This window comes from Podarcis raffonei, chromosome 14 (assembly GCF_027172205.1).
Source record: "Podarcis raffonei isolate rPodRaf1 chromosome 14, rPodRaf1.pri, whole genome shotgun sequence".
Lineage (NCBI taxonomy): Eukaryota > Metazoa > Chordata > Lepidosauria > Squamata > Lacertidae > Podarcis > Podarcis raffonei.
The window spans coordinates 37,156,840-37,169,221 of NC_070615.1; the positions used below are offsets into that span (position 1 = coordinate 37,156,840).

The 12,382-nt window shown below is 45.3% G+C and overlaps 1 protein-coding gene across 5 annotated transcripts; it reads right to left on the reverse strand.

The window, feature by feature from the left end:
• Positions 1-924: 924 nt before the first annotated feature.
• On the reverse strand, positions 925-9,582 carry LOC128401545 (uncharacterized). Of its 5 annotated transcripts, XM_053364725.1 has the most exons (7): positions 9,150-9,582; positions 7,278-7,371; positions 6,775-6,841; positions 4,746-5,760; positions 3,562-3,740; positions 2,333-2,467; positions 925-1,356 (listed from the first exon to the last, which is right to left on the reverse strand). In XM_053364725.1, exons 4-7 carry the CDS (start codon positions 5,230-5,232, stop codon positions 970-972), a joined length of 1,188 nt encoding a protein of 395 aa, XP_053220700.1. In that variant the 5' UTR covers positions 5,233-5,760; positions 6,775-6,841; positions 7,278-7,371; positions 9,150-9,582; the 3' UTR covers positions 925-969. The 5 variants fall into 5 exon arrangements, with proteins under 5 accessions (XP_053220700.1, XP_053220701.1, XP_053220702.1 ...); XM_053364726.1 differs by lacking the exon at positions 7,278-7,371; XM_053364727.1 differs by lacking the exon at positions 6,775-6,841.
• Between the last annotated feature and the right edge of the window lie 2,800 nt (positions 9,583-12,382).

Below are 12,382 nucleotides of genomic sequence, written 5' to 3' on the forward strand. Positions count from 1 at the left end.
ATGCTGGCTGTGACTGATTGTAACTGTAGTCCTAAACACCTGAAGGGCATTCAGGTATGCAAAGGCTGTTCTGACCCCATTTACTTTGCAACTGCCCCTGCCATACGAGTTTGACTTGCAGGATTTGTGTGTTTTTCTAGAACCTGCAGATCTACTAACCGTAGCCAGGTGCGAAAGACATACTGTATTTTTCGCTCCATAAGACGCACCTTTTCCCTCCTAAAAAGTAAGGGAAAATGTGTGTGCTGCCCTCCGGAGGCTTCATGGGCTGCCCCAGAAGCCAGAACAGCGCTCCGTCTCGCTGTTCTGGCTTCTGGGGCAGCCCGTGAAGCCTCCGGAGGGCAGCGGGAGCTCTTGTTGGAAGTGGGGGGGCTCTGTCCCTTCCCCCACCTCCCAGAAAAGCCCCCAAGAACCACACTCCCTTTAAAGAGCGTGTGGTTATTGCGGGAGATGGGGGAAGGTACAGAGGGCAGCTTACCTGCGTGCAGCCTCTTCCAGGCAGGGGGAGCCTTCATCCCGCTGCCCGGGAGAGGCTTCAGTGGCTATCCCAGAAGCCAGAACAGCAAGAGGCTATCCCAGAAGCCAGATCCCTCTTGCTGTTCTAGCTTTTGGGATTCAGAATTTTTTTTCCTTGCGTCTTATCGTCTGGTGCGTCCTATAGAGCGAAAAAGACGCTACACTTAGAACATAAAACAAGTTACAGATAGGTAGCCGTGTTGGTCTGCCATAGTCAAAACAAAATTTTTTTTCCCTTCCAGTAGCACCTTAAAGACCAACTAAGTTAGTTCTTGGTATGAGCTTTCGTGTGCATGCACGAAGAAGTATCTGAAGAAGTGTGCATGCACACGAAAGCTCATACCAAGAACTAACTTAGTTGGTCTTTAAGGTGCTACTGGAAGGAAAAAAAATTTTTGTTTTAACATAAAACAACTCACTCATTACCTCCACTGCCATCTCCGTAGTCCTTGGTCAGATAAGCTCCATCTTGAACTGGCTGAAGCTTGGCAAGGGTGGTGAGGGGTCAGCCACGTTGTAAGGAGTACAGGGGGCATGGGCAGGGACTGCCCCGTGGCCAACAGTGGAGCTGAGCTGCTGCAGCGTCATGAGAAGCTCCTGTTGGAAGCGCTGCTGCTGCTCCTGTTGGCGCTCCAGTCGGCACTGGCGCTCCAGCACCATATGCACAGCCTGCGCAAGCTTCTGGACCTCAGTGTGCACTGTATCCAGTTTCTCTTCAAGCGGCTGAGGGTTGGCAGCAGGGACCAAGGAGGTAGTCATCTGAGCTCCCCACTGAGGATTTTGATGAACTGGAGGGTAGGTGGGGTTAAATGTACAGGTCTGAGTACCGGCATCTTTAGTCTAGAAAGGGGAGGGGGAATCCAAAAAAGAAGAAGAAACAGCGTGTTAAGTTGTGGGTGAACATATCAGACCACACAGCGATTCTTCAAACAGCTCTTGTTTATTCACAGGCCAGGACAGAACTGAACTGAAGGGCTCAGTCAGCCTGCTTATATAGAGCTCCAGTACCACGTTACTGTAACAACTTTCTAAAACTATCCAATCACTGAACGTCACTTTTGATCCTTCATTTGCATAACTATCTACAGTATCCCCCTGCTGGCCCGGGGTGAGAACTTCAGTACATAACACGTTAGGATCACCAAATAGTTATTCTCTTCTTCAATTAAAGACTCTAGCTCAGGAGTCACAAACATCACAAGTGCCAGGATACCTCCTCTGACATTTGCAGCAGGTATTCATAAATATCCCCTCTGAAATCCACCAAACACCAGGGATTGTTTGCTCTTCCTGCTCAATTCCTGTTTGCACCGTCTCAGCTTTTCCTACTTTGAGCATGTCCCCTTAAAACATGTCAATATTTCATTGGATACCTGGGCTGGCATCTTACCCTCTGTTCAGAGAGGTGCAAAGAGCTTCTCTCTGCGAGTGAGCATGGTGGTGGCTGATGTAGCTGCCTCCCCCCCCCCATAGTTGCGAGGGGAGAGGGAGCGCACATCCACACCATTTTGTGGCCCTGTCTTTGTCTGTTCCCTTTTAGATGATGTGGCAATTACCCCCATGCCCTCACAGCAGCCATTTTGTAATTGGTGCCCATGGCACTTTCTCAAAATTCCAAGCATTCCCCAAAAGGTCAGTGGCCCCCTGCCCTAACTCTTCCCCAACTGGGTTCTGAAGTTCTTACAGACTCTCTTACCACCTCAATGTGCACAATCCTTCAACTCCCACCCCCCAAAAAAACAATGAATCTCCTTTTGCTTGGGAGCCTTTTCTCTTTCTGACATGTATTAAAGCATGCAAACTCCACATCACTTACATGTGTAGAGCAGCCAGAAGATGCCATCGGGACAGGAGTTGTCCCCCTGGAAGGATGGCCAGTTGACTGCACCCTCATCATGAAGGGCAAACTGGGTGTAGAACCAGATGAATTCTGCCCGTTCTGTACATTTGCCTAACGGACAAGGGAGAAGGCTCAGTTTCAGCTTAAGAACTGTACTTCCAGAAGATGAAAAAAGTGCAGGTGGGGAACCTTTCATTCAGTTCAAGGGCCACGTTCCGTTCTGGGAGCGAACTACATCCCAGCCACCCAAAGGCAAGAGGATCGTCTTTCAATATGTCTACTCTGAGTAACACTTGGCTAGATACAATGCAGAGGTTTGGCACTCATGCAGCACTTCTATCCATCCTGCATCCACCCTATGTATATTTTGCTCTAGGAGGCTTGGTCTGGTCAGAATCGAGTATACAACTTCCAGAGTTAACACTAAATTCATTATTTCTGAATAAATAAATAAAAATTAAAAATTTGTTCAGTAGCACCTTAGAGACCAACTAAGTTTGCTCTGGGTATAAGCTTTCATGTGCATGCACACTTCAATCGCGTCAGACCAACACGGCTACCTACATTATTTCTGGTAAATGAGCCACCATAGCCACTAGAGGGCCATGAAAATTTGTGTCCTGGGCTTTTTAGACTGGTTGGGTGGCACTGTTGGTTAAACCACAGAGCCTAGGACTTGCCGATCAGAAGGTCAGCGGTTCGAATTCCCACGACAGGGTGAGCTCCCGTTGCTCGGTCCCTGCTCCTGCCAACCTAGCAGTTCAAAAGCACGTCAAAGTGCAAATAGATAAATAGGGACCGCTCCAGCGGGAAGGTAAATGGCGTTTCTGTGTGCTGCTCTGGTTTGCCAGAAGCGGCTTAGTCATGCTGGCCACATGACCCGGAAGTTGTACGCCGGCTCCCTCAGCCAATAAAGCGAGATGAGCGCCTCAACCCCAGAGTCGGCCACGACTGGACCTAATGGTCAGGGGTACCTTTACCTACCCAAGCACTATCGGAATCCAAAGGGTTGCATTGGTTCCTACATGTGAAAAGAAATATCATTTCTCATACCCCACTGAAGGACACCAGACCCATCCTTTCTACTGCTCTAGGGGTTGCATGAAACTACTCAAGAATAATAGGGCTAACATAGGATTCTACTCTGGGCTTCCAATCATGGTAATTTCTGTCTCTCTCTCCCTCCCTCTCTGTGCCCTTCCCACCTTTTTCTGGAGATGGATGGCCCGGCCTATGATCTTCCTCTTCACAATCAAGGCGGGATTCCGGGCAGGTGGAAGAAAGGCCTTCCCTTTGCCATTCAGATTATGCTGAGGAACTGCAGGTGCAAATGGAGTCAAGCAGCTGGGCGACACAGATGGTTTTGGCTCTGGGCAGTTGTCACCTGGAAGAGAAGAAGAGAAAGAAGTGGAGGTGCCTCAGTGTCATCCCAACAGAGAAAAGCAGGGTAGCAAACCAATATGGTGCCTCCCAGATGTGCTGATGGGGACACATGGCCAGGAACGTGTGATACCATTGCTAAACATCTGCACTGGCTGCTCATCTGCTGCCAAGCCAGGATTAGGGTCCTTGTATTGATTTACAAAGCCCTGAACAACTTAGGTCCAGGGTATCTTAGGGACGGCCTGAACCCTTAGATTGATCACTGAGATCATCTGCAGGTGTGTTGATGGCTGTCTCCCAAGTTGGTGAGGCTCATTTGACATCAACACGAAACAGAGCCTTCAGTGTTATTGTCAGTCCACTGCGATGGAATACTCTGTCCATGGAGAATTGGCGGCTGCCTTCTGTTTCAACCTTTAACACCTGAAAACTCTTATCTTCATCCAAGCCTATGCAGACAATTAAGAATGCATCTTCCCATAATTGTTAATTGATTCATTTATTTTTAATGTGTTCCTTAGTGCTGTCAATCGCCTTTGAACTCTCCATCAGTGCTGATTAGCCAATAGGCACTGACAGGAAGACCCACTTGCAAAGAAATTTGCAGCAAAGTCTGTACCTGCCCCACACGAATGTTCACATAGGACAAGTGTGGGGCAAGTGGGAGCAGTTTCTGAGGAACAGCCTCATGGGCCAAATTGGGACATGTGCCAGGACGAATTAGGCCCATGGGTTTGGTGTTACCCCATTGCTGCCTTAAGCCCTGGCCATTAAGGGCTTCATAGGTCACCCGGCACTCAGAACTAAACTAGAAGCTATTACCCCTTAGAAGTGCTACTAAACCGTCACTCACCCTCCAGCCCAGAAACCCATAGAAAGTGGACCCCTGACAGCCTGCACTTGCAGAGGGTGGTTGCTGTGAGCAAAGGTTGTGGGAGTTTTCTTAAACAGGCCTCAAGCAGAAGCCAGCAGCACATGTGAACAAAGAGGCTGTGCAAAGCTTTACCCATATTCTGGCCCAGCTGAGATCCGCTGGAGAGGCCCTCATGGGAGGCACTCTGCTTCCAAAACGGCCCTCCATCCTTGCTCAAGGAAGTCACGCTAATTATTTTGATGTGCTCCTCGCCATCACAATGGCCGTTACAAGGCGGCACCTCATAGCTTGGGCCAACTCCTGCCACAGAGCCAGCAGCCTCTCTCTGCCCATGGTGCTCAGTCTCGTTTTCCTGCAGTAACTTCCAGAGCTGGTTGTCCTCCCAGCCAGCTTGGTCCACAAGAGTCTTCCTGCTTCCATTCTCAAGAGCAGGTTGCAGAAAAGAGACAGGTGGGGGCTGGCTGGGCTCCACGTTCTTGCGCTTAAGGAACAGGTAGATGGCTTGCGGGGTGACCCGGATGTTGTCCAGCTCCAGCACCTTTTTGATCTTGCGGAAGCTCAAGCCGGCTTTGCGCAGCTCCACAATCCGTTTCTTGGCATGGTCGTCTAAGCGACCCATGGCGGGGCCAAGGACTTTGGCCTCTTCCTTTAGTCAAATGGACAGTGGCTACATTCCAGAAGAATACGCCGTTTTCAAGGTAGGGTACATTAACAGCCAACAGAGACCCTGATGTGGACGCTGCTAGATTAGCAAGTCAAACAGGCAAAATGGTGCTGGGGAAACAACCAGTGTTCCTTCCAAGGTCACGATCACTGTTGCACCGTCCTATAGAAAGCCACTGCAAAGGTTAAATCCATTCTGAAATCCAGCAAAGATTACCAGCTCCTGAGCTGGCTAATGGCCTTTTCCATAGAACAAACACTTGTGTATTTTTGGATTTATATCTCCCCTTCAGAAGATGGGCAGGAAGTTAAAAAATATATATCCTTTTTCTGTAGCAAAGGAAGACTCCAGTAACCCTTGGGCGGGAGTTAACAGCATCAGTCTAACCCTGTCCACTCAATGCCCACACAAGAAGAGAAGCCACGCTGGGAAAATCCCTCTCTGATTTCTTGCAGTTTTCTGTTTCTTAAGCAGAACTTTGGGCTGGAAGAGAAAACAAACAAACAAACAAGGATAGAATAAAATTGTTCTCATTAAGACAAGAAGGAGAGAGGGAGAGGGAAAGAGAGAATAGTGCTCTATCTGGTGGCTGCTTCTGAACACCTAGATGGACCATCTGGCTGAGAATTAGGTAGCTTCCTAACTCCAGGTTTCCCCTATGATCACACAAACCTTGTGGCCTTCCAGGTGGTGTTGGATCACAACTCCCAGCTGTTGGCCATGCTGGTGAAGCCGATAGGAGTTGGGAGCCCAATGACACTGGTCTTATTGCGTACATTTGTTTCTAACATCTGTTGATTTTAACAATAATTTGGTCATTTTATTATGTCTGCTGTTTTCGTTGCTATTTTATACCATTTTATGGAAAGTACTTAGGGATTTTATTGCAAACTAAGTGAATATAAATGCTGCTAAATAAATAAATGCCTCTGGAGGGCCACACTGTTAGCCAGCCCCACAGCACTTTAACTTGCTTTGTCCTTGGAATTTGTTTAAGTGACAATATTACAGGATAAGCAGTTGTGCACTTATCAAAAGCGCTGTGAATTGTTTACTGTAGCAGGGCCTGGGGGCTCAGATGGCAGCAAAGTAAAATCAAATAAGGTTGACCACCAAGTGGAACAGAGGCATTCTCTGCCCCAGATCTTGACACTCCAGTTCGGGGGACGGGGGACGGGACTTTTCTTAAACTAAGGGCCTCATTCCCATCTGGGCAGGGGCTTCAGAAGTGGGCAGAGCAATGGATGCAGATTTTACCTTTGAAGATTAGACTAGTTTCTACAGCCAGCCCTCCTCTATTTTTCATCCAGCCAACAAGAAGCAGTATCAGAGATTATAGACACATTCCAGCCAGGGAGTTGGGAACCCAAAACACTCCAAGACAGCTAGGAATGAAGTAGGGTTGGTGAGAGGCATGGCCAGAGGAAGGTATATGGGGCCACACAGAGAGGCCTGGAGGGCCACATTTCCCTCATTGCTTAATAACACCCTACACACCATTTCTAGAGCATTTTGTCTACATAGAGTCTTCAGAAACAAAGCCTTGCTTCTATGGTTCTCTGCCCTGTTAGGAGGACATTCAAGGAAATGTGTGAATTGTTACTCATGTTGCCACAACAAGCTTTCAAAGTTAGAGAATGTTTTGAAATTCATGGAACACACACACACACACACACACACACACACCTAGTGAGCCAAAGGTTTTTTTTACAGATGATGCCACAGCAACGATGCACTTTTGTAGGCCAAAAGCCAGGCCTGTACAGACACATTTCAAACAGTACACATTGTACAGAATTCATGGGTTATTTGCCCTAGAAGTGAATTGTGATGTTGCAAGGATCTCTTTTGAACAGATTCACGACAGTGGGAGTATTTCCACAGGATCAGAGTCCACCTAATTATATGTCATTACAACCTTTCAAAGAAGCTTTAACCTAAAGACAATCTGGTTATCCCAAGGAAAGAAAGCAAAATACCATCTGAGCTCTTTGACTTACAATTTAGAGGAGGTACAGCAGTTTTCCCTTTTCAATGAAGGTTTAAGGGTTGAGAGAGAAGTCTAGGGGTTCACAGCTGCCTGGAAGCTTCCACCTGGGCCAAGGAACTGGTTACTGTGTTATTTTAGGTAGACTAAAATCTATAAAGGCCAATACCATTTTCTCCTGTAATAAGCACTAACAATAGATATGTTTCATTATCCAAATGTAATAAATGTCTCCAGCCCAGGGAAAGTAGACTATCAATTTTTGATAGTAGTTAAAACCCTAACCCCGTGGGCATGTCTGGTTATATTTTCTTTTTGGTCCAAAGATGTTATTCTTATCAATTTTGAACTGGCGAAATCCTAGAAATTTGCAGGTGTTCATGTACTTTTAAATTATATTTCTATTGTATGCTGCTTAATGGCAGAACAACAATAATAGATTTTACATGTCCTAATGGTCACTAAAAGCCTGGAACAATAAATATGCACCATCTACTGTGCAGTGGTCTGATGACCTTAAAGTCCTTGCAACATTTGAGTGCACTTTCTATGAACACCAACTTCATTTGAAGACATATTAGGACACCTGGATGGCACATATTGATCTATATGTACAAACTAAGATGACTGTATTGATGTTTAAATGTATTATTAATGGCAGCTTTTTTCTATTTTTCTTTACACCCTAGATTAGGATGAACAAGCAGCTAAAGCCCTTATAATGTTCAAACCGTTGCCTAGCTAGTGGAATGTTACCAGGATAATATTCCTTTACTAACTGCAGTGGATTGGCTTGTTAAACACAGCAGTTAAGATACTACACTAAGAAAACAGAAGGTTTTACTGTTAGGCAACACTTATTAAAGAGTTATACAACATATAAGAAGGTACACTTAGAATCCCTGAAGCTGTCATTTGTTAGGAGTATAACACAATCCTATTTCTCCTAAACTGGCTTCTTGCCCAAGGGTACATAATCATCAGGGATTACAGGTTCTGCTGCATTATTTACCTTGAAAGCTAAGAAAAATCTGTTGAAGGAACTGTATGTCTTCCTATATTTTAATAATCAAGCCTAATTAAAAGGTCACAATGAGGTGCACAGAATATTTTGAGTTTATCAGAGCTCCTCACCAAGCCGAATGTGAAGCAAAATAAATAAAGAGTGGGCAGGAAGAGATTGTTAGGGTTTTAGGCTGCAATCCTTAAACATGTCTAACCTGGAAGAAGGTCCCATTTAACTCAGAGGGAGATATTTCTGAGTAGACATACGGTACCTAGGATTACATTAACACACTGCCCAGGCTTGCGCCTAGTGCAGTGGTTTGGCTTCACCCCAGGAGGTACCTCCATTGTCTTTTGGGACAGACAGATGCCAACAAAAACAAATGTACGTATTCCGTTTTCTACTGCAGCTGGCATGCAAGTTACATAAGTAAGACTGAATGTGTGTGTGCTTTATTTTCCAGCCAGGTGAAAAATTGTGTTATTTCTGTTTCTATTTATACCTCGACATTCAAGTTTGAATCTTTCCAAGAGAGCTCTCTTTTATTACTTGGGATTGTAAACTAAGAAGAGTTAACTGCACAATCTTATGCATGCCCAGTCAAAAGTAAACCCCTTCGAGTTCAATGGGGCTTACATCAGGTAAGCAGACAAGAGAATTATAGCCTAAAAGGTTTTGATTAATTCGGGGGAAACTTCCTCGCTCCTTTATAGATGTTTATTGCTAACATTAGCATTGATACCAAAAGGTATTACCCGGGGGTTCCTTTTAGTTTGTTTGGTGATGGACAAAACAACAACAACAACAACAACAACAACAACAACCTAGCCGCGATTTCTGCACAATTTAATAACAAACGACGAAAGCAATGAGACAAACCTGCTAAAATACGAAGAGCCCTTCACCAAATCTTGACCGAAGAGGCGATCTCCATGCCAGCCAGGTGTGCAAAGCTAGCCTCTGCACGCTTAACCATATGTTACTCCCACGCGGATCTCATTTTCTAAATTGGTGTAAAATTGCAATCTTCATAGCCTCCTTCTGTTCAAAACTGTTCCTGCTGCTTCATAAAGGATCGCGCTGCTAAGAGGAGAAACGCCGTTCCACTAACTCAAATGCTCTTTTTGCACCTCTCTAACCCCAAGTGCTTCGGTTCTGCACAGCCTGGACTAAGCAGCAGCAACGCTCCAAACTTACGCCGCCCTTCTCCCCAACTTTGCACAGTCCCGGGGCTGCTGACGAGGCTGCAGCAGCTGTTCGAAAAGCTCCAGCCTTCTTTGTTTGATTGGGGGAAAGCCAAACTTCGCAAAGCCTGCTGGGAACAAGGTTTGTGTACTTTAGAGGGAGGAGGAGCTTATCTGTAACCCTTTCAGGGAAAGGGGTCAAGGGGAGAAGCAGCTTAACCCTTGCAGGAGCAGAGCCGCCTTCCTTCAAGGTTTATGTAGGATAAACGTTTGCTAATGTTTGTTTGTTTGTTTGTTAAGGCAAGTCTACCCAGACATTTTCCAAGTAGTGATGTATGGAAGTGAGAGCTGGACCATAAAGAAGGCTGATCGATGAAGAATTGATGCTTTTGAATTATGGTGTTGGAGGAGACTCTTGAGAGTCCCATGGACTGCAAGAAGATCAAACCTATCCATTCTCAAGGAAATCAGCCCTGAGTGCTCACTGGAAGGACAGATCCTGAAGCTGAGGCTCCAATACTTTGGCCACCTCATGAGAAGAGAAGACTCCCTGGAAAAGACCCTGATGTTGGGAAAGATGGAGGGCACAAGGAGAAGGGGACGACAGAGGACGAGATTGTTGGACAGTGTTCTCAAAGCTACAAACATGAGCCTGACCAAACTGCGGGAGGCAGTGGAAGACAGGAGTGCCTGGAGTGCTCTGGTCCGTGGGGTCACAAAGAGTCGGACATGACTAAACGACTAAACAACAACAACAACCCAGACATATAATTTTATTGCTCTATTATTATACAGTTGTTGTTATTATTTAAAATTACATCCTGCCCTTCCTTCCCAAAGAGCCCAGGGAAAGTAATAGGTGCTCAATTTAAAAACTGAACCAGGTGTGGATCACCTTTGACCCTCCAGGTGCTGATCAACTACAACTCCCAGCAGGCATGGCCCATGGTCAAGGATGATGGGAGTTGTAGTTCAGCAATATCTGCAGGGGGCAAAGGTTCCTCACACCCTTTGCATGTGCCTGAGCTTTCTGTAGAAATGCCACAGGTTGTTGCTCTTACATAACATGGCATTTCACCTGCGCTGCTTACAATCTTACTCCTCCAGTATGTTTGTGGGGAACCATTGTTTCTCCAGGTGTTGATGCAACTACAATTGCCATCCCCCTTGGCCATTGGCCATGCTTTACTGGCCCTCACAGAAGTTGTAATCCAGCAACTGATGGAGGGCAGAAGGCTCCCCACACCTTGTTTAGATGAAGCTATGTTACTAAAGATAAACCAATATGCTGTTATCACCCCAATCTCTTGAGCAGTGAGTTACTCCAGGGGTTCCAAGCACTTTTCCAGGGTTTGGACTCTTGAGAATGAAGGTCACTGGACACTGTGGTGTCTTTAGAATATGTGGCTTTATTTGCACATATATACAACCTGAGCATAATATGGAGGGGCTCACAGCATTAGTACTCCAAAATACCTTGCTTCTCCTCTAGTCACTGCTTTAGATCCACAACAGAGCAAGGTATGCATCAGTCTCCAGCTTCCAACTAACACACATCACTCTTGACTATTGTTCTTCTAGTAGCAGCTAGGTGAGGGGATTCACAAGAAAGCTCACCTATTTGCTTCTATGGCACAAAGCAGCCTCTTTTTGCCTGTGCTAAATCATAGTACTTAACTAGTCAGCCAAAGCCATTATATTGACAAAGGAACTAGGTTGTCAGCTTCCACTCATAGATACAGGATCATGGGTTTGGAAGGGGAACCAGAGTTTCAGAGGGAGAAGTTTGTGTACAGTGAGAAGGGAGTAACACTGTGAAGGGGGGAAAGTGGTTGTCATAAACAATGGCAAAAGTTTAGTAAAGTGGGAGTAGAAGGACACTGAGAGGGAAATGGCACTTTTACATTTGAGTAAAGCAGGGATGGAAAGATAATGAGAACAAGAGTGTTGATTTTAAACAGTGGCAGATGTTTCAATAGAGCGAGCAGGGGGCACCACTGTAGGGTGTATGTGTGTGTGGCAGTTTAAAACAAAATTAAAGTACAGTACATTGGCTATGATAGAATGCTTCCTTCAAACCTATTTTCAGCTGGTGGGGGTACCCTATGGGCACAAATGTGCCCGCAGCTGAGACATTGGTGACCTTTAAAGTGATTATAAAGACCTTTAAAGTGATACATTTTACATTTAATAAATAAATAAGGTCGGTTCCAAATGAATTAGCTGAACTTGGGTCCCACTGAAATTTGTCAAACAAGTTCGTCATGATTTAATTCAATTCCCACTGAAATCTATGGGAATTTAGACTGCAATGAGGTGTGTGATGGTTGCTTTGTTTTATAGCCGGTAAGTAGGTTTGGTTTGTTGTACTGGACATTAGTCATGTCATTAAATTGTAACATATTCACAGGTAGCTGTGTTGGTTAGCTACCTATAAAGGGGGGGAAACCCCGAAATAACAGTGGTGTAATAACTTTTTTGGAACAAACTAAAAGTCACAAATAAGATTTTTGACTAATTCTCAGGCATGTGTGCTATGACAGAAAAAACGTAGAATCCAAATGTAACAAAATACATAAATAGGTTTTAAGCAAAGACACAAAATAAAAATGTGTCTATCTGTACAATATGCCAACTAAAGATAGCATTTCATGTATTTTATGAAGTTGACCCTACTCCATGAAAGCTCACACCAGAGTAAACACTGTTTGCCACATGCCTCTTTTATTCTGCTGTTTTAATCCCTGCCTGCCATACAGCTGCTTATTGATTACATTTTATCCTAACCTTCCCCCAAGGAATGCAGGACATTTATGAAGTATCCTATTTTATCCATGCAACAGCCTTGTGTGTGGTAAGTTAGACGCTGCCTACCGAACCTCACAGGGTTGTTGAAAGGATAAAATTAGTAAGGGGGAAGAACAACGC

Bases quoted from the DNA above. Each gene is read 5' to 3' on its own strand.
- LOC128401545 (XM_053364724.1), bottom strand. From the start codon at position 5,232: ATGGGTCGCTTAGACGACCATGCCAAGAAACGGATTGTGGAGCTGCGC. The intron at 3,741-4,745 runs GTAAAGCTTTGC...CTTCTCTTCCAG, and splicing joins TCAGCTGGGCCAGAATATGG to GTGACAACTGCCCAGAGCCA. The intron at 2,468-3,561 runs GTGGGAAGGGCA...CTTGTCCGTTAG, and splicing joins CCATCCATCTCCAGAAAAAG to GCAAATGTACAGAACGGGCA.